The sequence below is a fragment of the Pieris brassicae genome, chromosome 3 (genome assembly GCF_905147105.1).
Source record: "Pieris brassicae chromosome 3, ilPieBrab1.1, whole genome shotgun sequence".
Taxonomy (NCBI): domain Eukaryota; kingdom Metazoa; phylum Arthropoda; class Insecta; order Lepidoptera; family Pieridae; genus Pieris; species Pieris brassicae.
The window spans coordinates 18,464,306-18,492,230 of record NC_059667.1 but is presented as its reverse complement, the minus strand read 5'-3'; the positions used below and the strand labels follow the sequence as shown (position 1 = coordinate 18,492,230).

The following is a 27,925-nucleotide window of genomic DNA, read 5'->3' as shown; positions in this document are numbered from 1 at the left end:
ACATCACCCAAACATAGCTAGTCCCAAGAGTTGTCCAATCATTTATCGTATTTGAAGTGCAGTGCTCAAGTCGAGATTGTGACTTGAGTTGCCTGATAAATAATGTTCGACAGTAATCTATAAATACGATTATATTTTGTCGTACATCTCACCAAACATACATTAGTACCACATTTCGTAAAAATTACATTTAAGAAGTGCTCAGTGTATTGAAAATAAAATTTCAATACCAAGAAAAAAAATTGCACAAAGCGCCATCTAGTGCGTAAATTTAGTTTAGACATTCTGCTTTTAATTGAAAATAAATAACATAACTCACAAACACAAACAATTCCTACGCGTGTATTAGAAAGTATTAGAAAATACACAGGCTTCTAAGATTATGTGATAAAAGTCGATAGCGTATGTTTGCCCTTAAACTTCTAGACAACTCATTTCTAGATGCGGCAGGGGTTGGGTTTGGATCTATGCTTTTACGGTTTCCAGCACGACATGCTCGCTTTAGCATGGTAGCATAGGTGCAAACCCACCCTACCACATCCTTCTGATGGGTAGGGAGGCGTGGTCTTGGGGGTAGCGCAGGTCGCTGTGATCCCCAAGGCAAGTTTGGTGGACTAACCTTCCCGAGGTTGCCAACCCTGTTTTTGGTCTAATACCCTATGTATTAGACGTAACTAAAACCACCAAGCGAACTTTTGCAGGGATGTAGAGGTCATGTCCTTGCGAGTTCATCGTCCAAAATAAAAGGACGGTGGACAGTAAATGACCTCCCGCGTGTTTGTGCCGTGCGCGGGGACCCGTACGGGGGGATGAAGGAGTCCTGGAGGTTGAGTGGAGTAGTGCGCCGGTACAGTTGTGCGCTGCACACAACACACCTCTTTGGTCTGGATTTCCCCTCACACGGGAGGCCGTGGATTAGCTGACCACGGTCAACCGGCTGTGGTATCCCGTAAGAGGGCTACCAAGCGAGAGTCGGGGTGTGGGTGGGGGGGGCGTCGGCGTGGCACGGGACTCGGGGTGAGTTTGCGTCATCGTCTCGGGATGCGAACAGCTCCGTACTCTCTTGCGGCGTGCGGGCGCGCCTGCCCCTCTACACGCTGACTCTATACCGAAGGAGTAGCTCTGACGTCGCTTGCTGAGCAAGGGACGTCCCCGACTTGAGGGCTCCGTGGCGGGTGGAGAGCTCCGACGGTGAATCTTTTTCATACCACCACATGGATAGAGAGACAAAACACACAAACCAACAAAAGGCTGCATCCACAGATGCGCCTAAAACTAACATAAACAGGGTTGCGTCGCAGGACGTGTTGAGGTGCAAGTCACCAGTGACACGATACTCTGATGCCCCTATCTCGCAAACGGATGCACCCAATAGGGCAGCGTCCGAGGCACCAAAGGAGAGGGCAGCGGCTGAGGAAGCGCCAAACCGGGATGCACCCTTAACCGTGCCCACTCCAATGGTATCTCATACACCACCACACAAGGATGCGTCCACTGTTGCGGCCAGGCTGACTGCGTCGGTCGAGCAGAAGATAGCAACTCCGAAGGATGATACAGCAATGTCTGCGTCCATAGGGGGGGCATCCGAAGCAAGATCGATGCGGAAGACCGAGGCTGCGACGATGAGCACGTCCAGTGCACAAACCTCGACCATGGACATGTCGGCCCTGAAATCAGCGATTCAGGAATCGACTCCCAGGATGGTCCTAAGCTCCTCAAAAAGGCGACGGCTCAGGAAGGCCAAAAGAGCGACGGAACAGCAACAGCTGATTACCGGCTCTCAGAGGATACCTGAGAACCCTGGAACTGCCCCCGCGGTTACCACAACTGCAGGACGCGGGAAAAGGGCACCGAAGCCGACTGGGTCCTCTGCCGCGCTCAAGCCTATTGGCTCTAGGTGCGGTAAAGGACCTAGAGGGGGGTACCAAACCAAAAACCCAAACCAAACCAAACAACAAACAAAGGGCCAGAAACGCGATCGGCCAGAGGAAACCGTGACACCGACTGGGGAGAGTAAAAGGGTTAAACCTAACAAACTCCGGCTGGAGTCAGGGACCTCGGCCAGTTACGCGGAAGCGGCAGCATCCTACAAAGCCAACGAGCTTTGTGTTGCCGTGATGACTGAGCCCTTTATAGACATGACACAAGAACAGGCAGATAACATCCGCCTACAAATCGAGGGTAAAATCCAAGATGAGCTCATGGCGGATCTTGAAGCTACCCTAGCAACTGAACCCAACGACATCAGATTCCGGGGAAGAGCCCACTTCTCAGATGGTGTCCTCAAAACTTGGTGCGAGGATACCTACACGCTGGGATGGCTTACCGGAGCATGTGATGTCATCAATAATCCGATACCGGACACCAAACTGGTGGTACGGCCTCAGTCAGACATTCCGAAGAAGGTGCCGTGCTTACTGCATGTTCCAGGGTTCACTGGTAGCACGGAAACTTTACGGAAACTGATCACCAGGCAAAACCGCCACCTAAACATCAGATCTTGGACCCTGACTCACGAACGTAGAACACAGGACCCGACAGGCGTATCTTTGTTCCTTCGTGTTCCGGAATATGAGATCTCAAAGATCAAGGCTCACGAACGTCGCATCTACTATCTGATGGGGAACATCTATATCCGAATTCTGGAAAAGGATGAACCCTCAGTGGTAGCTGCCGCCACAGTAACTACTGCCAGTACATCGGGGACGGGATCCTCGGGGCCAAAGCCGCCCTCGTCAACGACGGAGATAGCCGCGGTTGCCGAGGTAAACGTCCCCATGGAGACAGCTCAACAACCACCCTCACCGGTGCAACTAACCTCGGATGACGAGTTCTTTCAGGAGACAGGGGGGAGTGAATTCAGCGACAGCTGTTTGCGCTCCTCCCCCTAACCGGACTGACCTTATCCAGACCAACCTCCAGCACAGCCAAACAGCGTCGGCTTCACTACGCAGACTGCTGGAGACCAACCCGAAGACCATTGCCGCGATCCAGGAGCCGTGGATCAGGAATGGCAAGGTATGCGGCCTGGGTAACACCGGTGGTAAACTTTTGCTGGATACCTCAGTAAGTAACCCAAGAACCTGCATTATCATACCTAAACATGTACCAGCATACCTAATTAACGAACTGTGTTCAAGGGACCTTACAACCATTAGGTTACCTAGGGACGCACATCCAGACATCGTCCTGGCGTCCGCCTACCTACCGGGTGACGAGGACGTGCCCACTCCAGAACTCGGCCTTCTGGCTGACTACTGTGAGAGGGAGAAACTGGAGCTTATAATCGCAGCAGACTCCAACGCGCACCACACGCTATGGGGTAATGCAAATACCAACGCTCGAGGTGAGAATATGCTTAACTTCATTCTTAGCAATAATCTTATCTTAGCAAACAGCGGCTCTGAACCAACCTTTATCAACGCACGCTCGCAAACCATAATCGATCTAACAATGGTGACCTCTGGTCTGTCAGATCACATACAGGATTGGCATGTCTCCAGAGAGCTATCATGCTCAGATCACAGGTGGATCCGCTTTACAATCAAAGGGGAGCTACCTAAACCACAACCACGACGCATACCTCGGAGAACTGATTCAGTAAAATTTTACAATATAATCGACTCAGAGGTAAGCAAACTAACAATACCAACCACCATTGATGTACAAGACATAGACAAACATGTAAATAACCTAACGTCCCTACTCCAGACCAGCTTTGAACGGTCGTGTCCCCTTACCATGCCTAGGTGGGGGAGTAGACATAACTGGTGGTGCCCCGAACTGGAGAGACACCGAAAGAAGGTCAGGAAGCTGTTCAATAGAGCAGGAAATACCCGTTTACCTGCCGACTGGGACAAGTACACAATCGCGAGAAGACGATTCAAAAAACTTTTACGCTCTAGGAAGCAAGAGTGCTGGAGACACTTCTGCACCAGCATTGAAAGCAACAACCAGGCAACCAGAGTGAAATCATGCCTCTCTAGTGAGCCTTATCACTCAATTGGTTGTCTTAAAAAACCTGATAAATCATTTACAAAAACCGATGCAGAAACATGTGAACTACTGATGGAAACACACTTTCCAGGCTGCATAATTGCCAACGACCAAGCATGGCAACCCTACTCAGAAAGTGCCACCACCGACTCAGACTGGAATGTAGCTCACAAAATAATCACAAATGAAAAAGTAACATGGGCAATCAACTCCTTCCTACCATTCAAAGCGGCTGGCCTGGATGGCATCTTCCCAGGCCTACTAAGATGGAGTAGAAACCTTTTGGTGGACTATCTTGTCTCAATCTTCCGAGCATGTATAGCCCACCGCTACATACCCTTGAAATGGAGGGAAGTGAAAATAATATTCATCCCAAAACCAGGCAGAGAGGACTATACCCAGGCAAAATCCTTCAGACCCATAAGCCTCACATCTTTCCTGTTAAAAACAATGGAGAGGCTTGGAGATCTGGAAATACGTAGCCAGGTATCGCTATCCAAATTCCTGCACCCAAATCAGCATGCCTACAGCCCAGGCAAGTCAACGGATTCATCACTCCACAACGTTGTGTCTCGCATTGGCGACTCCCTGAAGTTAAAACAGTCAACCCTTGGTGCATTTATTGACATCGAAGGCGCTTTTGACAAAACAAACTTCACGAGCATTACCAGAGCACTCGTTACATGTGGAGTATCATCAACCCTGATAGAGTGGATAAACAACATGCTAAAACAACGAGCTATACAGTTCACTGTTAATTCCACGACACGGGGCATTGTCAGCAGAGGCTGCCCGCAAGGTGGTGTCTTATCGCCGCTACTGTGGAACCTTGTAGTTAACGAGCTCATCACAGAACTCAACGCTGGCAACCTCTACACAGTGGGTTATGCGGACGACATAGCTATCTTGATATCGGGAAGCTTTGAAAGTACCCTATGCGATCTCATGGGAAGGGCTTTCAAAGTAATTGAGAGATGGTGCATCAAGCACGAGCTATCTGTCAACCCATCAAAAACAGAGCTAATACTCTTTACAAACCGGAGGGTTCTGGGACCACACAGGCTTCCAAAACTCTTCAACACACAACTCAAACTCAAAAATGAAATAAAGTACCTGGGTGTGATTCTGGACAGTAAACTGCTCTGGAACAAACACCTAGAACACAAACTGAGCAAAGCAACGATCGCCTTCTATCAATGCAAAAAGATGCTAGGCGTGAAATGGGGCTTATCGCCTAAAATAACATTATGGCTATACACTGCCATAATCAGGCCAATGCTGGCCTATGGAGCCCTGGTTTGGTGGCCAAGATCTGAACTTCAAATGGCGATCACGAAACTGGGACGCTTCCAAAGGCTTGCCTTGTCCGCTGCTAGCGGTTGTATGAGAACAACTCCGACCGCAGCAATGGAGATAGCCCTGCAAATCTTACCTCTAGACCTACACATACAGCAGGAGGCGGCACTTGCGGCCATCAGGCTTATGGTATTGGACCTATGGGGAAAAAACCACTATAGTTCACACACAGTGATTCTCAACAGGGCAATAGAGTACCAACCTCTTATAGCTGCGCCATGTGACAGAATCACAAATCAATTAATATTCAACAAGAAATATCTTATACAACTGAGAGAAGAGGAGCAAGATCAGTCGCCCCTGAATGAGCTACGTATATACACTGATGGCTCAAAAACAGGGTGTGGCTCAGGCGCTGGTATTTTCTCCTTTGATCTCAACATCAACATACACCTACCTCTGGGCACACAAAGCACAATCTTCCAATGTGAATGTGTCGCTCTAACCGAAGCAGCCAGAGCCGTACAGCGGATGGGAGTCAACGACTTTCACATTAAGCTCATATCGGACAGTGCATCCGTGCTGATGGCGCTCGGTAACGAAAACACAAACAGCAAACTAATACTGGAGTGTCACGAGGCACTGGAGGCAATAGCTCTAACAAATAGAGTTACCTTACAGTGGATTAAGGGACACAGTGGCTCTCTCGGCAACGACGCAGCCGACGAGCTTGCGAGAAGAGGCTCTGGTATGATACCTGCTGGCCCGCATCCGCTTCTCCCCTTGCCCTTCTCGCTAGTTCGAACCTGGATTCGCCAGAGATCCACTGTACTCCAGAATCAACGATGGTCGCGAAGTGTAGATTGCAAACAGTCCAAAATAGCTCTGCCGGCTGTGAACCCGCAACTTACTAAGCGACTTCTAAACCTGAACAGAACCAATCTCAAAACAATCATAGGGACAATCACGGGCCATTGTCTCCTTAACAAACATCTTTTCGTCCTAGGCGCAACAGACAGCCCCTTGTGCAGAGGCTGTTTCAGCGCAGAGGAATCAGTCACCCACGTAGTCCTGGAATGCGAGGCTGTGGCTAATCAACGTACAAAAATCCTCGGAACAGTGAGGTCGCTCCGCGAAGCCTGTGAAGTGCCCGGGAGACTTCTGTGCTTCTGGAAGGAGTTGGGCTGGCTAAATTAGCCAGGGCTTCTACGCACAACGGACCGACTACGTGTCTAAGTGCGGAAACTGAGTCCACCTACCTAAACCTAAACCTCTAGATGCGGCATTTTAATAAATATTGACAGACTTATGTTACTCATGACACTCCCTTTGCATAAGCAATATTTGCATCCCTCTGAACCAACACTATTATAAAATGAAAGCGTACTGACATCGACACCTTAGATCGGATACCTCATATTGTAATAAATCTAAAATATGGATTATTTATCGTGCGCCTCATATCAATTGGCATATTAAATTAAGTTCAATAATTGTAATAGTTTGATTAAAGTCATTTAAACATACTTTTTTTGGTATTCACCGCTGGCCTTCACTTTTTTTTCTGAACCTGTTTGTACTTTCTTGAAACATGTTTCATTTATAAAATTAACATACATTTGTTACCTAATTTCACAAAAATGTCTATGTACAATATAGTACAGTCGTGTCTGCTAACTTCTTGACCCTTTTCTTAAGTCGAGTTCGCCTGATGTACGGTTGTTTGAGATGTACCGTATTGACGTGCACTTTAACACTGTTGGATTGGGCGAAAGCTTTGCCGCACACTTTACACTTGTACGGCCTCTCACCAGTGTGACACTGAAAAAAAAAGATTTTTTTAAAAACTAAAACACCACATTCGTTAACAAGGACGTAAAAAAGATTAGATTTTACAATTCAGATTAACTTAACTTAAAATTAAGTTCTTTACTTGATATTATTAGACTATGAGATACATCTTAACAATCTCATATAAAAAACCATGTGACTGTATTTGTTTCGTAATTTTTTTAAATAGGCAAGTTGGTGATCACTCTTTTGTTCACACGCCGTCAACTTTTTGGGTCTAAGGCATGCCCCAGGATGTTTTCCATAGGAACGAGTTTAAATGCAAACACAAATTAATCCATCTAGAACCTTCGAGGGGTGAGCCGCACTCTGAACACTCCAAACAATCTCTAATCACTCATTTGTAAAAAAAGGATAATAATCGTTTGGTTTTGGCAAACCTGAGATTGACCTGACGGCTTCAAATAAAAAAAAATCTAGATAATCTATTTAATACGGAAGAATATAAAATAATCATCAAGACATAGCTAGTTAATATAAGACATTAAAAACTTACTCGGAAATGCCTATCCAGCGCCGTTTTCACCTTGAACCCTTTACCACAATCGCTGCAAATAAATGGCCGCTCGTCAGAATGCCATCTCTCGTGCATCTGAAGATTGGTTTTGTTCGAGAAAACTTTGTCGCATTCGTTGCATTTGAAGGGTACTTCACCATTATGGATGCGCTTGTGAATGGTTAAGAATGAGTTTTTCTGAAATGTTATGTTGAGTTATAAAACTAGTGATTTTTATTGCGAACTCTCTCTCTCTCTCCACATGAACTCGGCTACGTCGGCTTATCTTTATTTATTTCGCTAACATAAATTATATATAACAAAAAACAATTATGAATACTAAAAATATAGCCGAAGGTGGAATACATACTATGTAGAAAAGAGGTTCAAACATTTACGAAAGGAAAAAAACGATAAAAATTATTAAACTAAATAATACCTAATTCGTCTGTGTTGTGTGAAAGTGAGAGTATGTACATGAGCTGATGTGTTATGCAGGTTAGTTAGTGCTATGGATATTCTATTCTTAATACCCAAAACTTTTAAAAAAAACGAGCATTATCACAGAATAAATTCAAAGCTCTCGTTAAACGTAAATTAATCGATAAAGCTTTTTATAAATTTGACAAATATTTAAATAATCCTAATCCTTGGGATTGATTTGCTCCATTAAACAATTTATATGACTCAAAACTTTTAAAAAGTGGCGGGGAGTTTCTTGCCAGTTCTTACCCGCTCTATGCCCTTGACTTGGGTACTGGTAGTAAATTTAGAATCAATTTAACTTTATCTTTTCTGTTGACGTTCATAAGTGTAATCGTTTACCTATATGAATAAAGTTAATTTGAGTTTATTGAGAGCATCCAAATTCGTAGACATAACTTTGATCTGACGTCAAGACAGAATCTATCACCTTTACGTCGACGCATTTTTTTAAGATTTCAGGTAAACCGTTACGACTAGTGTATCTTTTTTTACGTCGCCAACGCACTTGCGAACGTCCTCTAGGAGGAGCCAACTCTAAATGCAGGTGTGTATAAGTGTCTACTCGTTTCTTCCTCTCATATTAAAAAGACTCCACTTATTGATTAATTTCCAAATAATCACATAAAAAATAAATACTTAAAAATGTCGAACTATGTGCTTTGTGATGCAAAATTATTGCACATGCACAGCTCAGTCAGATCACCTCCGCGTGAACTAATTAATATTTTTATCTGTATTGTTAGCTTCTAATATTTATTTGATTATATTCTTAACATTTGTATGAAACATATTATTAAGAATCTTGGTACAAGTGCGCATGTGCAATAGTTATTCATTTGACTCGTTCGGTTGTTTACGAATTGACTCGACCATCTTCCCGAAGTGGGATGGTCGAGTCGGAAGAGGGAGTTGTGATTATAAAAGAGGTGGCGACACATGCGCACGGGCTTTTTCTTTGTACAAGTTTGAAGTTATACAGTTCACGTAAAATCAGTGAAGTAAATTATATTGAATTAAGTCATCATTGAAGTGTTTGATTTCCTACCCTAAGAACTAGATCAACTACCGCTAACAGTATTTTAATATTTAACTTAATCCTGGATATCTTTATAATATTCTTACCCGGAATGATTTTCCACAGATATCACAGACATATTTCTTCTCTACGGGATAATCTTCATTGGGATGATCCCGTCTGAAATGCGACCAGTACTGGCGCGCGTTTGCTACTTCTTCAGAGCACTGTAATAATTAAATTAATTCATACAAAACAAGACAATAAATGAACTTACATGAATAATAGACATCCACGATCAGTCTTTCAATTATTTGACGATGAAAGACTCTCAGAAGATTTCGAAACAGGAATATTGCAATATTTATAATATTCATCAAAATAGTTATTGAGAAGTAGGGAGCATTTTTATTTTGAAATTGAGAGGTATTAGAAATCGGTTTGTTTTTTTAAATAACTTTTATTATGTATATTTATATTTTGATAGTTTTATAGCAATCATCAATTAGAATGAGTATGTGTCCGCACATATTTTAATTATTTAAGCATATTCTCGTACTAGCGACACCAATGATACAGGGATGTCGTTGTTTTACGACCAACACCCACACGCTAACGCATTATAGGACATTATTGTTATGTCAAAACAGAGGGAGATGGAGACACTTGGAGGAGGCCTATACTCAATAAGAGATCCTTGAAAAAATATATATAAATATATACATATATATTATGTGTGTGAATATTTTGTAAACTTTTCAATGAATAAATGAGGCTTAGTTATAATTATTATGTCATCACAATTCGAGTGACACAAATTATTAATAACATTTATTTCCACATCCGTTTAGTTCCAAATACGCCCACAGAGTTTTGTTTCAAATATACATTATCATTGTTCGTGTTGCTTTCTATACTTAATACCAATGAATTTTTTTACTATAGATACCGGCAAACATCTTGAACAAATGTCCTTGTCTACGCAGAAGCGATTTTTAGGTATCACTTGGGGCGGTGGGAGTGACGTGTCGATCGCATGATTGGTAAATCAGTTGACGTTTGTGTCCCGCGCTGTGTACGATGCGCAAACTTTCCCCCACTGCCTTGTTTAATGCTTAAGAAGTTTGCCGGTATCTGTACTAAAGATTGATATTTCTCATCAAATACTATTCAAGAACCGATCAATGAATCGAAGTCAATGTGTTTTTGTAAATTTGTAATCGTTAGGAGGAAAGATCGATATTTTTGGATTGATATTTGTATGTAAATGACAGATCGAAACTTTCTATAAAATATCTTTGGATCAAATCGAATTTTGACATTAATCAATCTTAATTAGCGATTTTCCCAATTTTGACCGATTCGCGATTGTTGCGGTGCTGTCATACATTACACCTAGCACGTGTTAGTCAATTACAATCAAGATATAAGCTCAAATAAGTACGTACAAGCGAGCATTTCGTGGGCCAAGTTCGACTGTCCGACTTCACTTTGTATCGCTTGAGTAAGGCCTTACACGCTTTGTGCCTGTGCGCAGTACGCGAATGAGCTCGCAACTCGTCAATACTAGAGAACTTTTCACCACATTCGCGACATCCATTTCTAAAACAATAATATAAACATTAAAACTACAACTTAGTTTAAATTAATCTTAAAGGCGAACTTATTTTTTGCATGGCTGACGAACAAACCGTGCAGGCCAAGAAAGGAAAACAAAGGCGAACTTACTTCTTTTCAGATTCCACTATATGTTTCTTCGCGGTCGCCATATGCCGATTGTAAGCCTCAAATGACGCAAACTTCATATCGCATACCGAGCAGTATGGGAGATCCTCGTCGTTTTCATTTAGATCCTAATTAAAACAAATTGGGCTAAAGTAAAATAAACCGTGATTCGGTCAAGGTATATTAATACAAGTACAATATTGTACCACAACAAGGAAACCAAAAAGGTAAGAAGAAAAAAAAGCGGAAGATGTGGTGTGGTGTTATTCCAGTTGTAAAGATGTAAAATAATTTTTTGCAAATCTTCGCAATAATTTATTTATTTTTATTTATTCACATTTCGTTGGAGTAAAAAAAACACAAATAAAATAATACATAAAAAATATAAGGCAGGCAACGGGCGGCCTTATCGCTAACAAGCGAACAGACAACGTAAGGGAAAACTAAAAAAAGAAGTATGATAAGTAAAGTGCAAGAGCATAACCAAATCTTCAATAAAAAGAAATATAGAACCTTTATCTAAAGTAATAAAAAAATGAATTAAAACAAACTATAACTAAAAAGCTAATTTATGAATGTCTATACAGAAGAAAAGGAACCACAAGAATTACACAAGTCACGATATGGATAAGAAATGTTTATGCAGAAGAGTTTTAAAAGATGTTAGGGAGGTAGCCAATCGCATGGAGTCGGGCAGCCTAATCCACAATCGAATGTCGGAGATCCTAAATGAAGGATGAGCTATATGATGGAATTTCCAATAAACATCTATTGGAGGTGCGTAATATATAGTTATAAGGATCTGAAAATTTGAAATCATTTTTAACATTGTTATTGTTAAGTTTTGAGATTGAAAAGAATTGAGTATTGAAGTTGAAGAAGATGAGCGACACGTCTGAGTCGAATAGGTGGTAGGCTGACCGAGCTGCCTGCGGAATTTAGACACATGGACAGACAATTTAATCTTGAACTATTTTTTTTAATGTAATAGCAGGCAAACGGGCAAGAGGCTCACCTGATGTGAAGCGATACCGCCGCCCATGGACACTCACATTGCCAGAAGGCTCGCAAGTGCGTTGCCGGCCTTTCAAGAATTAGTACACTCTTTTCTTGAAGGACCCTAAGTCGAATTGGGTCGAAAATACTTCAGTAGGCAGCTGGTTCCACATAGTGGTGGTGCGCGGCAAAAACTGCATTAGAAAACGCTCAGTTGTGGAACGACGGACATCGAGGTACGTATTTTGCCTTGACGTCCGATAGTGAAACTCAGCTGCGGGTATTAGACCGAACAACGACAATGCGATAGAAGATGCAGAGAAACCCAACATCTCTACGCAACGCCAAGGGATCAAGCCGCACGGAAAGTGATTGGTCGTCGACGATTCGAATCGCTCTACGTTGAACTATTCCATAAATTAAATAATATCAAGAATTCCTTCTTATCAGTGGCGCCATCACACTATAGCCAGCATTGGTCTATTACTTTGCCTTTGGTTATAAAGATCTATATTGTTTCATTAAAATTTTGTTACAACGACGCACCGGGGTGTTTTTAGAGAATGAATCGGTCCGAAGAGGATCCGTACGGTTCACCCGCTGAGAAATTAAAGGCACATCGTTAAACTCCTCCTCTTTTTGCGTGGGATAGAAATAACTTAAGTACGTACAGCGACACCACGATGCTTCAAATTCTTGTGCATTTTGAGACCGTGTTGTGACAAGAAGGAGTAGCCGCAGTGAGGGCAGATGTAGTCCGATGGATGCTTTATTCGCACGTGGCTGAGGTACGAAGTCCATTGGCTGTAACCATATTGATAATAGGAAGAACTTTTCACTATTACCGCGCTTATCTTCACTATAAAATTATCCTTATCATGCAATATCTATGCTGGCGGAGTTAATTTTTATTATATTTATTTTTACGAAAACACATCTTTCAACTAAATATTAGACATAATATTTAATGGCAATGAGTTTGTAATATATATATGGTAATAAGTTTAAAAAAAATAGTGGTTATTTTGTTGGTGAAAGTTTTTAAATAATAAGAAGGAAACCCAACCCTAACTGTCCAACGTATGGCTACTAAAGTTACCGAACTAATTATAGTAATAAACATAATAGAAACACAAAATATTAACAGAAATAAGTAGTACTTAATCATATTTGTTACAAATACTACAGTAAATCCCGCTTAAGACGATTTCTCAGGGACCCTACCTAAAAACGCGTCTTAAGAGAGAAAGCGTATTATACGGGATGGGAAAAATAAAACGTACTACATATATATGTATGTATGTATTATGTTCTAATTTTGGTATATATAGGTATTAAATTAAACATTTATGAATTATATTAAATACGCATTGTAATTATTATTTATCGTTATTTAAAATAATCACTTATTTTGGTTTGACAGAAAGATTTTGATGTATTAGCAATTAAAAGATTTTCAACAAGATTCAACTTCTGCAGTGCATCTTCGCTTTGATCCAAAGAAGCTACATAGCGTCTTAAATCATTAACAGCTGATAATGGCTGGGCGTTTGACATTACCGGAGTTGACTCATGTTCTTCTTCATCATTATCACTCAGGGCCTCGTTTTGTGTGTTATTCACATTCTTATTTTCTTTTCTTCCTTTCTGGGGGCTCGCGTGAGAGCGCTCGGTGAGATCTCTCGGCTCGGGCTTGGCCTTGGTAGTATGCGAGAAATCGTATTAAACGTGATCGTCTTAAACGGGTTCTACTGTATTTTGCTAATGATAACATACACATACGTTACCTAATGCCTACGACGACACTATAGTCTGGGAATTAGCCAAAGAAAAAAAAGTGATATAGAACTAATTGCCACCAAGTCTTATTTAAGAAACGCGGTATACAATATATCTATGAAGTTCGCCAACTTAAGCCAAGGATAAGCAGAAGATATAAATAATTATTTTATTAATATATATTTTGTGCGCGAGAGGAGTACCTTCGCATTTCACAATATGTCCGTTTCACTTCTATAGATTATCTACCGAAAAATATAAAGCAATAAGAGTTTATAGTTACTGAGAGTACTGTTATATTATTACTTTATTATCGTATTTATAGTTTTACTCGACATATATATGTCGCAGTAAAGTAGATAAATCAGAGAGTTAATTGAATCTCTAGACAGTTAATTAAATATCGATATTCAATCAAGCATCATCAATCGCATAAGTTCCGTAAGACAAGTGAGTGAACGAAACGTTTAACAAGTTTCATAAACGTCCTAGGCAACAAGACTAACCTAACCTAACCATTTACAATAAAGCAAAACACGGAATTTCCAAGATCTCAGTTCTTCACGATCACAACGAAATAACAATAACATGGCGGAGTCTTGTTTTACATTGTCAAAGTCAAAAAATCATATTAAATGCTTCTAGCTTCAAGCGTGTAAAAAGAAAAGAACTGGCAATACACTCTCCACCACTATTTTTAATCGCCAAGTTGTTTTTGTATTCCACAACGTTTGTAAGGAGCTGCTACCATCACACCATGTTCCACATGACATCAGCAGGAGGCATGATATAGGAAGCACGCACATACATTGTTAATCAAGACGCTGGCTTTTGTTCAGACAGATAGTAAACGTTTTCGACGCTGCTTTACTTAAATCAAAGTGCTAGCGACTTGAATATTGACATTTAATTAACTGTCTAGAGATTTAATTAAGTCTCTAATTTAACTACTTTACTGCGACTTATACATTAAAACGTCTGGATTATTTTTTCTAAGAGGTTTCTGATTTTCTTGTGATAATTTAAATTTATCAATTAATAAATTGAATTACAATAAATGTATTATTCTAATACCCGCAAATAAAATGAAAAATCATGTATATGGTTATTTAAACGGCAGATAAATTTCATGCAATGTTAAAATAGAAGAAATTTTGTTGATAAACCAAATTATATATGTATATTAACTCACGAAAACATTTCTTCACAGTGTGGACACTGGTACAAAACGCCTTGATGCCAGAATATGTGATTCCAACCTTGTGATCTGAAATACATACAATCAACATGTTAAAAAGTTTCGATATATAAAAATAAAACTTCAACACATTTTGTTGCACACTGTACAGATAATGCATAAAAAAAGTTTTTATCAGTTGCAGCTTATATTGTATGTTTTACTATTGGATTATCAAGTGTTTATTAATTCTAAAAAATACTCACGTAGTTCGCGAGACGTATGAACAGTATTTGCATTTATACTTCTTGGCGTGATACATCACGTGATTCTTAAGACGACGTTTTGACTTAAAACGCAACTTACAGATTTTACACTGCGCCATACCTGACGACTGAAAGTCAAAATATATTCTATGTGTACAAAGTTATGATAAAATGTATTCTGATATGATTAATGAGAAAGCGAAGGTAGTCTCTTTTTTATTTAAAATATTCTGTATGAAGTAAATATCCAATAAATTGATGTAGTCAGCTAAAACCAATTTTTTTTGACCAATCACTATCATTCTTCGATCGTTTCGTTTACGAGTTATTTTCTCAGGCTTCTGATATTTAGTAAGCTTAATTATGTCATGGTTATCAATATGACGTCGAAAGAGAATCCACAACTTACCACATCATGTTTCTTCATATGGTGTTGCCATGTTTGCGGGTCCAAAAATACTTTAAAACAGAACTCGCATTTAAATGGTGCCGTTTGGTAACTTTCTGTATCTTTACGTTTTCTTATCTCTTCTTTTTGTTCTTCTTCCTAAAAAAACATTATTCAAGATCAATCATACAAAAATCATGGTGTAAGAATTTGGTCTGTAGAGTTTTAAAAAATAATACATGTTAGTTTTTGATTATCAAGTATGAATAACAAAGGCGACCCGAAACAAGTCTCTAGATACTTACCTAGTATCATGAGATATTGTCTTTGGTCTATATCAAGCTTAAACTAAAATATTCTGCTTAGAGAACATCAAACCAGAACGGCATTAAAAAATATAAAAAGTTACATTATGTAAACATTTTTTTCTATGCAATAGTTACCGTAAATGTGATGACATTGACATAGTTTTCAAAATTAAAATCTTCAATTTGCTTTGGCTGAATAACATCCTTTCTTAAAAGTTGGACTGGTGTCTTGTATACTTTTACTTTATTTTTTAATTTTGAGGTTCTTGGTTGCTAAAAAAATTTGGCTGTTATTATGATCAATACCCTTGTTACACTGGTGATGGAGAGAAACACATGTTGTAGATCATTTGAGTTTAGGACATACCGTCATAATGTTTGCCTTCACCATAAAATAAATTCTAATTGTGCTCATAGAAAAAAATTCAAGTGCACCTCACGGTTAAGGGTCACACTACGGCAACAAGACCAACACATAAGACTTGCCTCTCCTCTAACTTTTTAATATATCTCTATAAATGTTTAAAAGTACTGTTATGGTTTAAACTTAAAAAAATTGAAATAGAACTAATTAAATTCAGATAATTTCTATATTTGTAGCTGTATACCTCCACTGTTTCTTCATTTGACTCATCATTTGACTCAACATTTGACTCATCATTTGACTCAACATTTGACTCTTTGTTGATTATTGTCTCATTTTCAATATTTGTTATACTACTATCTATTTCAACATCCTCCTCATCACTTAACCAATCTATATAACTTTCTTCAATATCACTACTTAGATTTTCAGAAGAATCTTCTTTAACTGAATCATAAAAATCTAAAGAACTATCTATATTTTTGTAATCATAGCTATTGTCCACAGACAGATCTTCGTTTTCCATGATATCTACAACTCCATCAGGAAAAATATTGATTGAAAAACCATTAAAAACACTTAAACCGGATTTGAAATAACAAATTTTCTTTTGCATTTTTTTAATGGTGTTCTCTGTAATCTGAAATATATAGTATACAACTTTTAACATTTCAATAAAGAAGGTCTATTTTTTATTTAATACAGAAATTAGAGAATGTTATCCCCTTTTTTGTTAATTTTTAATAGGAAAACAAAACAAAATCATATATTACAAAATAATCTATACACACCTTGCCATAAGTATTTAGAACACCCTGCAACACTTCTAGACCTTTAAGACTTTTCTGTCTAAATATATAGAATTTCTTCAATAAAGCAGCACATTCATAACAAAAATAACCCGGCAATTCATTCTCACTAATCTGAAATTCCATAGTAAACATACAATAGAAAATTAATGCTTAAGGTTATGTTTATTTATTCTAAGACTTACATTCAAACCAGTTATTATTTCGTAATAAACTCCCAAAAAGTTCGAGTGTAAATTTTCTAGTCTCAAGTCCATTTGTAAACAAATCCTACAAGCTTTTACTTTTCCCATTGTTGTACAATGTTGATATTCCGTTCGTGGTTTACACTCTGATAGACATATTATATCTCCATGGTTACGTCTATCAACGACGTTGTTTAAGCTACTTTATTAATAGTTAACTTAAATGAAAAGACGTAATATGAAAATGACAACAATAATAGGTTGAAATTTTAAACAACAATTAATAGTCTCTTTCGGAATGTTCATGTCAAGAAACGTAAATTTAAGTATGACTGCCACAGACTAGGAAGACTAGACTCATTAGAAATCAACTCGATTTACTACCAAAACAGCCGAACAATCTAAATTTCAACTACTTCCTCATTCATTAAAATTGGCAGAAATTTATTTTCAGAAAATAAATATATTGTCATTACACGAAATCGAAACAACAACTATTTTAAATAAAAGCAATCGCAATATGTATAGACGAAAATAACTATTTATTAATCTGGGTTAGTTTTGAGTGAGTTAAATTACTCTTTAAGTTTGTCTTTATTATTTATAAACTCTTAATAGTAAATATACAATCATATAACATATTATTAAGGAAGCACTGGAGGCCTTATCACTAACATGTCAATGTCTTCCAGGCAACTATAATAATTCCTATATGCATTACGCATTGAATTGGATAAGTACGTCATTATGTAGCCATCTCCATTGCATACTTTTCTTATAAAATGATTCGAATTGTAGTTTGCTTTACAGTCAGTTCTTATATACAATTGATTATTTTCCCAAGCTTCCCAAACTACCAAGGGATCAAAAAATCTAACAGCATAATTTTAGCCACACTAAAAGAAATATACTTTTACAAAATATTTTTATGAGGTGGAATTAGGCTGGGTTTAGTGTTATTAGCGCTGACGCTCGGCGTATAGCTGTCAGCGCCAACTGCTTTCAGTGTTATTCTGACCGCTGCGAAGTACAGATATGCTCACCTTGAATGTACGAGTTGCTGCCGTGTATTATTTATGGAAAAAGAAACGAAGCCTTCAACAGCAACGAAGAAAAAGACTTCAAGTTCATTCACTTATTGCTCAAAGATTACTAGTGGGTGCATTTGTGACATTATTCAATCAGTTACGGGTAAACGATACAAAGTTCATTATCTACTTTCGCATGTCATCAAGAAGTTTTGACGAGCTACTAGCAAAGTTACTCCGTTATTTTCGCAATCGAACTTCTTCTATCACATGGGCGGTATCAATATTTTTTTACTTGAAACAGTAACGACTGAGTAATAACTGAGCACGGTAGCGCGTCGGCGCCGCTCAGCGCTGACAAATATCGGTGTCACTCTGAAACGCTTCTATAGTCACCATACATATTGGTCTCTCAGCGCCGTCTTTACTTTCATATAGAAGAGTTAAAGGATTGACAATAACTTTTATGTAAAAAAAAAACAAAGTTGGTTTCAAAAGTTTATTTCGTCAGCATTTTATATAAAATAAATTATTATTCATTGATAAACTAGCATTAACATAATATGTAACAAAATTTCTTAAAAATTACATATTGAAAGTGGTCAGGGTGAATGGGGATTAAAAATGAAACAGGCAACACTGCGTTCACACGAGCGCTTAGTACTGGTCCAACACGGTTGACCAATAACAATCAATCGGAGCGGACGATAAGTCTTTCGTTTTCATTCTTATCTTCCGGAGGTGGGTGTTTGAAAAATACATATTTTTATTGCTTATACCGCCATTTAGTGCGTTCATTTAAAACATTCGGGTTACAATAGTATAGTTATCATTGCTAATACTAAGCTCACAATACTATATACAATTCCTAATATTACTTAGTAACGCAAATGTCACATTTATAAAAAAATACATACTAATTCAAGTGTTCAAGATTCATACTACACTTATGTACAATATAATACAGATTGTTTGTCCGTTGCTAAATTCTTAACCCTCTTCTGAAGTCTAGCACGGCTGATGTATGGGGAGGGCTGTTTCAGGTGTACGGTATGCACATGGACTTTACAACTATTGGATTGAGCGAAGGCTTTACCACAGAGTTCACATTTGTATGGTCTATCACCCGTGTGACACTGAAACAGAATTTTATGTAATGTATAAAAAGATACTACTAGCAAGTACGCACAACCAAATTTTTGATTATACTTGTATTGATTGTTGTGAATAAGAATATTTTTTGGCAGGTACTTAATAGAATATAAGTCATAAGAAACAATTTTTGAAGTGAAACTTCTTTATTGGCGCTGGAAAAAAAATTGGCGTCACATTTTTCCATTACGCGCCATCTTTTTCTTGTCCTTACCACGGTTGATTTGAAGATATTCGAAGCCATTAATATATAATAACGATAACAATAATTGTAATAATTCTATTACAATTGATGTAATTCTGTAATAATCTTAGTAGTAATAAAGTAAAATGAAATAATTGTATTATTTGTATTCATGTCTATGATGATAAAAGCCTTTTGTTAAACTTTATCTTATTTAACTTTATTTAACCAATTTCTGTAAAGTTGCATATAGTAGACCATTTTTCGCAAAATAAGGTCATAAAAAAGTTTCACTGCTTATGTGTGTACACTAGTACACTCACACATTTTTTTTAAATATACGTTTGTTGTACAGCAGCTTAGATTGTTCTGGATTTTGTATAAGTTACGTGATTTTATTTTATTTATTTACATTTTAAATATATGTTTGCACAATTTTGAAAATAATGTTTAATATAATTTAGGCACTTTCTGTAACCTTCAAATAGCTGTTTGTCTTGGTAATGAATATGTAAAGGTAAAAAACATTCTTGAACAAATACTAAGCAGTTATTAGATAAAAAATAATAATATTATTGATTAAAATTGGAGTACAGAGTACGACTCGCATCTCTGAGGTCGTAGGTTCGAACCCCGGCTGTGCACCAAGGGATTTTCTTTCTATGTGCGCATTTAACATTGTCTCGAACGGTGAAGAAAACCGGCTTGCCTTAGACCCAAAAAAGTCGACGACGTGCGTCAGGCACAGAAGGCTGATCACCTACTTGTCTATTAGATTAACAAATGATCATGAAACAGATACAGAAATCTGAGGCCCAGACCTAAAAAAAGGCCGTTGATTTATTTTTATTTTTTTTATTGATTAAAATTAAAATCATACCCGGAAATGCCTATCAAGCGCCCCTTTACTCTTGAAGCCTTTTCCACAAACACAGCAAATGTAAGGCCGCTGCTCAGAATGTGTTTTCTCGTGCATCAGAAGATTAGTTCGGTTAAAGAAACTTTTATCACATTGCTTGCATTTGAAGGGCTTTTCACCGGTATGAATCCGCTTGTGATAGGTCAGGAAGGCATTTCCCTGAAAAGTGAAAAAATTCCAGTAACATCAGTACCGATTGTATTACTGTACATACAGGATGTCGACTTATTTTTGTAATAACTGGTGTGGCATTACCTATGAGAAAATTTCGACTTGACGTCGACTTTTGGGAAATCCTGTATATATTTTACCACCTGAAATACACGCAGTCACACAAATGGCGGTGCGGGACTAAGCCACGGCTAATAGCTACCCTCCATATTTGTCAACTAGTGACTCTTATTTATCCCCCCCCCCCCCCCACCATGTAATGCGCCGTAACGTTTTTATGTACCCAATAGTAAAACGTTTCGTGACCACCCAGTGACCTAAAAGTTACGAATATGTGGAGTACAGTACCGGAAAGTCAAAAATAATATAGAATATAATAGCTCTTAATTCCCAAAAATTTGTTACAAAATACTTGAACGCTCCTTATTTTTACTATTTCTTGAAGTACGCTTTGATACAATCAAGTCAATATAGTTTTACGAACTGCCAACTTTTCTGTATGAAGTTTAACATATTTGACATTGCTCAAGACGTGATTGTCAGTTGAGATACGATTTTGAATATGGACATAATTCACTAAATTAAAGTGTGTTTGAACCTATTTTGTAAAATATCTTTCTATAAATTTGAAAAGGTTGCAATGAACACTTTTAGAGTTTGTTATACTGTTATTTTCGAATTTTGGGATAGGATTTTCGCATTATTCCAAAAGGTCTCCGCTTGATCACTGTCAAATATGTCAAAGTACAAATAGAAAAAATATTTAAGAGCTCTTGAAAGCAAATTTTAGTTTGAGCGACGTTTTAGAATATGCGCCTAATATGTTCATATTAGTCTGTTTAAAATATTCTTACCCGGAATGACTTTCCACAGATATCACAGATATATTTCTTCTCTACGGGATAAACTTCGTCGGGATGGTTCCGTCTAAAGTGCGACCAGTACTGACGTGCGTTTGCTATTTCTTCAGAGCACTGAAATAATAAAAAATACATAAGATTTTTTTTCTACAAACCCTTAAAAATTCCTAAGGTCCGTTAAATAATTAAATTTCAGTCGTCACTTCGGTTCGAAAGAAATAAATTTCTAGAACTTTCTGAAGCTGAACAATTATGTGCTGAAGAAATTTAAATTACAAGAACTGGATTTTTTATCTATGCTTGTTTCAATCAGATTACTCTAGAATCTAGATACTAGAACAAGACCCAAGTCAAGATTATAAAAAAAAATAGGGGAAGTTGATTTTTTTTAATAATAGGGGGAGGGGGGCAAACGAGCCTACTGGACGCCCAAAAAGGGCAGCCATTGCAGCCCATGGACCCATATTTAATGGGTGCGTTAAAGACCTTTGAGAGAGGTACACTGTAACTTTGAATAGTTGGAGGTTGTATCTCTCAGGGAAGACCCCCCACCGGGAGTCGATTCCACAGTTCGCTAGTTTGCAAAAGAAAGTGCTTTGTGAAACAGACCGCGGAAGACTTCCAGCCATCAAGGTGAAGTTGATGAAATTTGGAATATGATTGTATGTGTTTTTGGCTTTGGTATGATTACAAAAACATACTTCAGAGATATAATATGTAATAATGTATTCATTACAAAAAGTCGTTCACTATTATTAATATTAACTAATCATACAAGAAAATAATTTCAAGTTTAGTTTTTTTCCAATAACAGGTGCGAAATTTGTATTTAAAAAATATAATTTTCTGAATAAGTGGTGGATTTTGACATGCTGGAGTTTGTGCTGAGTTTCTTAATCTCACCCTACAATTAATGTTAGTTGTATTATTTTATTGTGTAAGTACATACATGCGGGCATTTAGTGGGCCAAGTGCGACTATCAGAGTTCCGTTTATATCGTTGGAGTAAGGCCTCACACGCTTTGTGCGTGTGCGCAGTACGCGAGTGTGCTCGCAGTTCGTCAATACTCGAGAACTTTTCACCGCATTCGCGACATCCATTCCTGAAAAGACACGATAGACAATGTTATATATAGAAAACACCGTTATTTTTGGTTATTAGAGAAATTTAAAGTAAAGTACTTCTTCTCAGAGTCCAGTATATGTTTTTTTGCTGTCACCAAGTGTCGCTTGTGAGCCTCCTCCGATGCGAACTTCATGTCGCAGGACGAACAGAACGGCAGGTCTTTGTTGTCTTCATTCAGGTCCTAAAACCAGAATTATAATATAAAATTAAGTAGGTACATAAACAAAGACCAAATAAGTTCACTCATTTGTCAAATTACACGAATATTGACTTGACTATAATGACAGACTTCAATATTTTTAAATTTATTGTTTGAATTAGTGTTAGTGCACATTAGTCGCAAGTGCTTAATAGTGGCAAGTGTAAAATTAGGACACACGAACAGATTGTCGTGCACTTAATATCCTTTATATTTAACGTCGACTCGATTAGTAAATTAGGTAAGACTTAAATTCCTTATTAGTCCTAAGTTAGGGTAAATCGTAATGTTCCATATCGGAGTGATGATATTGTAAATTCACTTATTGTAACGTCAAAGTTTACGAGTACTGATTAGATTTGATTAATAAAAGGCGATAATTTTTGACACAAACTTACGAACGAATTAAGAAAATTGAAGAGTTTTTAGTTTCAGAAAATACGGTAAAAAGTAATGCTAAGTTAAAAATACAAAACGCCTAAAACACATATAAGTGAAAATAATATACATACAGCGACACCGCGGTGCATTAAACTCTTGTGCATGTTGAGACCGTGTTGTGACACGAAGGAGTAGCCGCAGTGAGGGCAGATGTAGTCCGATGGATGCTTTATGCGCACGTGGCTGAGGTACGAAGTCCATTGGCTGAATATAATCTCGCATTATTTGATGTATGTAATGTTTGAATTGTATAGATCTTGCACTTCAAAATAAACGTTACCCATTTGTAAAATTGTACGGTATTTTTTTCCTTAATAACTTTTGTCTACAAAATTATTGTCAACATACATTCATGAAGGGAAAAGATACTAAACAGACGTTTGGCGTGCTTTATGATTAACAAAAGAATATAGATTTTTATATTATTTTAAAGATTAAAAAAATATCATATATTAAAGTTGTTTCGTTGTTTTCTTTATCTTGTGTTCTTTGTTGTGTAAATGTTAATAGTCTGTGCTTAGATTATAGGTAAATAAAATATGTTTGTGTATTTTTTTAAAGATGCAATAAAATTAAAGATTCTATAACCCTAATTTAAAAATATATTTAGAGGGCAGAGCTCTATCAATGGAAGCAACTAATAGTATTAGATAATCCAATAAAAATGTAAGAAATATTATTTACGAAAGTTATACAGATTTGTATTAAGGTAAAAATTGAATTGTAAAATTCGTTTGCGGTGTAAATAATATATTAATAAAAACTTACGAAAACATTTCATCGCAATGCGGACACTTATACGTAACCCCTTGATGCCAAAATACATGATTCCACGCTTGTGTTCTGTAAAGACATATACAAATTAGTAAAATAAGGGAATATTTTATTTATGCCAGTAAAAAGTCCTACCATAAAAACAAGTTACTAATTAGGTGGATTTGTACAAATAAATTAATTTTAATCCAAGCTAACCGGTACAAAGAAAACAATAAAAAAATTTTAGTTGAAAAACATTTATAACACAATATTTATTTTACTAAAGAATTCCGAAGTCAGAGCTCTCCTTGTCCACACCACACTTGAGGCGGACAGTATGTAAAATATAGAGAAATAAATATATATATTTTACACTATATATCCTATATTTGTATCATTTTGTATATTTAAAGGAAAATACTCACGTGTTACGCGAAACGTATGGGCAGTATTTGCATTTGTATTTCTTAGCGTGACACATTATATGTTTGTTAAGACAGTGTTGCGACTTGAAACGCAACTTACATATTTCGCACTGCACACGGCCTGACGACTGCAAATACAATTTTCAAAGTGCCATTAATAGCCTGCCAGCTTCTATTGTGTGTTATTAAATACCTTCAATTTATTATTTTGTGTTGTTGTCTATTTGTATTCTTTTATGTCTTTTTGTGTATACTCGGTACAAAAAGATTAATTACAGGTATACAAATGTTTCTTTGCAAACATTTTGTATAGTTGTAAGAGAAATAATGTTCTATATAACTCTATCATATGTCCTATTATGTATAATTTACATGTGCAAAGACTACATGCTAGAAATTGTATTCAGAAAACCTTTTTTTAACTACTGTTTAAAAAGAGCTAGTTCTTGAGAAAAGGGATTTAGCTTTTTTGGTAGTTAGTTAATACTAAAGGGAAGTTTTTCCTAAGTATATTTGTCAGATACAATGCTGGACTTTAAAACAATAAGCTAATAAAATACACCCCTAGATTTTATTAATAATTTAGTATGGACAAACCAATTTATTAACAAGGTGTTTAATAAATTACTAAATTTTCTTGATTTATAATTAATAACGACATATTGTGTGACAAAAGTGGTAATGTAGTTTAAGTTTTGACGTTAAATAAAGTGTTTGCATATGCAGCCTCTCGTCTCCTAACGTCAGATTCGTGTTTTTACTTAGAATCAATAAATTTAATGAAAAGAAAAACATTGAACAGATTATTCCGATCTCTGATTGATGAGATCTCATGATTATTATGTAGATGTAATATGGGCTATTTTAAATAGTCTACAATAATATTACCACATCATGTTTCTTCATATGGTGTTGCCAGGTTTGGGTGTCCAGAAAAACTTTAAAACACAACTCGCATTTAAATGGTGCACTTTGGTAATTTTCTAATTCTTTACGTTTACTTATTTCTTCTTTTTGTTCTTCTTCCTAAAATGAATACTGAACATTACATCAAACAAAAACTTTAGTCTTATTTTTATATGCTTTGAAACTTTCATTATGCAGTGCATGTTTAGTTCTTACACTATATTAAAAAATATATATATATAAAACTTTATTATATATATTGAAAATTTCTACCCACTATTATTTAGTTATTATATATTAAAATTCAAATATAATTTACCGTAAGTGTGATGACATCGACATAGCTCTCAAAATTAAAATCTTGAATTTGTTTAGGTTGAATTACATCTTTTCTTAAAAGTTTAACTGGTTTCTTATTTGCTTTTATGGACTTTTTTAATTTTGAGGTTTTCATTTTTGGTAGCTGAAACAATATTTTTTACTAACACAACAATAAGCGGATGTATTACAGAAATATGGGGAAATATAAAAAGAAGATACACTTCTTCTTCTTCAATAATTTTACAAGTATTGCCACTGAAGGGACTGCATTTTATGGCATTTTAGAGTGTTGCCATTAAAAGAAGAAATGAATGAATAATTCATGACTTCTACTTATTATTCATAGTCAACAACTAAACCAACCAAAGCCAAATGATAGAGTTCATCATGTAATCGAGGGACATAAATTTTAGTAAATAACAGGAGGAAATATACTATTCCAATAAGTTGTGTTCATAGAAAAATCTATCTTAAGAAGTAACTATTATAGCCTTCATGATATTTATATATAGCCTATAACACCAAGGCCCTACTCTTCCAAAAAATTATTTCTATGTTGAATAGATAATTAGTAGTAACAATGTCGTCGTCGTTACTACCAAATATGAGTAGTCCCTTCAATGTTGTTATAACAAATTTTGACTGTATAGAAAAAATATATATTCTCCAATTGTATACCTCCACTGTTTCTTCCTTTACTTCTTTTTTGACAATCTTTTTCTTTTCTATTTTCTTTTTAATACTCTTGTGTACAGCAAGCGGCTCATCATCACTTAACCAATCTTCATAACTTTCATCAATATCACTATTCAGTTTTTCACAAGGCTCTTCTTTGATTAAGTCGTACAAGTCTAAGGCTGTATGGTCATTTTTAAAGCCATGGCTGGCTTCCACAGATACATTCATTTCATTTATCATTGCATCTTCAACGCCTTCAGGAAAAATATTTATTGAAAAACCATTAAAAGTACTCAAGGCAGATTTTGAACAGGAACTTTTCTGTTCTATTTTTCTCATAGTATCTTCTGTAATCTGAAATATTTTGTAAACTACTTTTAAAAAATCTTTTGTATTTTATAGTCTAACAGTACAGTAGGTAAAACATAATTCTAAAAATGGTTAGTTTCTATGGGGATACCAGTGAATGTGAAAAATTTGTATTTTACATACCTTGCCATTAGACTCCAGAACACCCTGCAGCATTTCTAAACCTTTAAGGCTTTTCTGTCTAAATGTATAGAATTTCTTCAGTAAAGCAGCACATTGATAACAAAAATATCCTGGTAATTCGTTTTCATTTAGCTAAAAATCACATACCATGAAAAATTAATTTTTTTTTAAAATAATGAATGTATCTGTACAATATTTAAAAAATGTATAATATCTATTTTTAAAATAAAGTAATACAATGCTTTATGTGCATTTTATGTGCATTTATGTTAGCATATTTAAGAAATATGCTAACTGACCGTTCTTGTCTTAAATTTTTAATAGAAGAAGAATAATACTTAAGATATTAAAAATAACATAAGACTTACGTTCAACCCCGTAATTATTTCATAATATAGTCCCAAAAAGTTAGATTCTATATTTTCCAGCCTCAGGTCCATTTGTAGACAAATCCTACAAGCTTTTAATTTTCCCATTATAATAATATTTGTAATGTCGCGGTTTTTACACTATAAATTGTGATAGACCTATAAAAATCTTAGAACTCAACAGTTTCGAATCGTCTTTATAACTCGTAGTAAGTGTAAGATACTTTTCCTTAACCTTGTCAATGATTATAAGTAACGCGAGAAAATAAGTGTATTTTATCATAAAACTTGTAAAACAGCAAAAGTGATTAAAAAAATGTTTAACTAAAAGCAAGGAGAACGACTACTTTTTTACTACCTTTGCCCTAGACGCTAAGGTAAGGTTTATGTCACAGATTAAGAATAATGCTCTGAATTCTGAAATAATCCAACAAAATGTCTTCATTGGCTACAGACTAGAGGGTCTAGCCATATTGATACCGAAAAGTTTTCAACATATACTACCGTAACGTACGCTTTTGCGTAATTGTATTGTCGAAAGCGCTTCCTTCGCAGCCAAGAGACATGTTACTACAGATACCGGCAAACTTCTTCAGCATTAAACAAGGGAGTGAGGGAAAGTTTGCACATCGTACACAGCGCGGGATACAAACTTCAACTGATTTAATAATCAGGCGATCGCTAAAAATCGCTTCTGCGCAAGCAAGGACATTTGTTCAAGATGTTTGCCGGTATCTATACACTACCGCAAAGTCGACAGCG

General features: G+C 36.7%; 3 protein-coding genes across 6 annotated transcripts; 1 reads left to right on the top strand and 2 right to left on the bottom strand.

The window, feature by feature from the left end:
* The first annotated feature begins 462 nt into the window (after nt 1-462).
* Nucleotides 463-5,199, top strand: LOC123707749. Of its 2 annotated transcripts, XM_045658076.1 has the most exons (3): nt 463-2,765; nt 2,841-3,066; nt 3,141-5,199. In XM_045658076.1, exons 1-2 carry the CDS (start codon nt 1,215-1,217, stop codon nt 2,889-2,891), a joined length of 1,602 nt encoding a protein of 533 aa, XP_045514032.1. In that variant the 5' UTR covers nt 463-1,214; the 3' UTR covers nt 2,892-3,066; nt 3,141-5,199. The 2 variants fall into 2 exon arrangements, with proteins under 2 accessions (XP_045514032.1, XP_045514031.1); XM_045658075.1 differs by having other exon boundaries at nt 463-3,066.
* Nucleotides 5,200-6,570: 1,371 nt separating this feature from the next.
* LOC123707747 (zinc finger protein 791-like) lies at nt 6,571-17,427 on the bottom strand. Of its 3 annotated transcripts, XM_045658072.1 has the most exons (14): nt 17,138-17,427; nt 16,935-17,066; nt 16,441-16,783; nt 16,388-16,404; nt 15,915-16,052; nt 15,493-15,630; nt 15,084-15,211; nt 14,833-14,907; nt 12,533-12,665; nt 10,869-10,993; nt 10,589-10,742; nt 9,248-9,367; nt 7,640-7,837; nt 6,571-7,113 (listed from the first exon to the last, which is right to left on the bottom strand). In XM_045658072.1, the coding sequence occupies exons 1-14, from the start codon at nt 17,243-17,245 to the stop codon at nt 6,937-6,939; spliced, it is 1,986 nt and encodes a 661-aa protein (XP_045514028.1). In that variant the 5' UTR covers nt 17,246-17,427; the 3' UTR covers nt 6,571-6,936. The 3 variants fall into 3 exon arrangements, with proteins under 3 accessions (XP_045514028.1, XP_045514027.1, XP_045514029.1); XM_045658071.1 differs by having other exon boundaries at nt 16,388-16,783; XM_045658073.1 differs by having other exon boundaries at nt 7,640-7,735; nt 16,388-16,783.
* A 1,254-nt stretch (nt 17,428-18,681) lies between these two features.
* On the bottom strand, nt 18,682-27,540 carry LOC123707748 (zinc finger protein 502-like). Its single transcript, XM_045658074.1, has 13 exons — nt 27,164-27,540; nt 26,796-26,927; nt 26,304-26,657; nt 25,624-25,767; nt 25,287-25,424; nt 24,399-24,526; nt 23,986-24,060; nt 23,289-23,421; nt 22,634-22,758; nt 22,401-22,554; nt 21,446-21,565; nt 20,382-20,579; nt 18,682-19,301 (listed from the first exon to the last, which is right to left on the bottom strand). The coding sequence occupies exons 1-13, from the start codon at nt 27,269-27,271 to the stop codon at nt 19,113-19,115; spliced, it is 1,998 nt and encodes a 665-aa protein (XP_045514030.1). The 5' UTR covers nt 27,272-27,540; the 3' UTR covers nt 18,682-19,112.
* Nucleotides 27,541-27,925: the final 385 nt, after the last annotated feature.

Coding starts and splice junctions, on each gene's coding strand:
- LOC123707747 (XM_045658071.1), bottom strand. CDS start 17,245: ATGGGAAAAGTAAAAGCTTGTAGGATTTGTTTACAAATGGACTTGAGA. Junction 16,053..16,387: donor CAAATGAAGAAACAGTGGAG/GTATACAGCTAC, acceptor AAATTTTTTTAG/CAACCAAGAACCTCAAAATT. Junction 9,368..10,588: donor GGCCCACGAAATGCTCGCTT/GTACGTACTTAT, acceptor TAATTATTACAG/TGCTCTGAAGAAGTAGCAAA.
- LOC123707748 (XM_045658074.1), bottom strand. CDS start 27,271: ATGGGAAAATTAAAAGCTTGTAGGATTTGTCTACAAATGGACCTGAGG. Junction 26,928..27,163: donor AAATAATTACGGGGTTGAAC/GTAAGTCTTATG, acceptor TGTGATTTTTAG/CTAAATGAAAACGAATTACC. Junction 21,566..22,400: donor GGCCCACTAAATGCCCGCAT/GTATGTACTTAC, acceptor TTATTATTTCAG/TGCTCTGAAGAAATAGCAAA.
- LOC123707749 (XM_045658075.1), top strand. CDS start 1,215: ATGGATAGAGAGACAAAACACACAAACCAACAAAAGGCTGCATCCACA.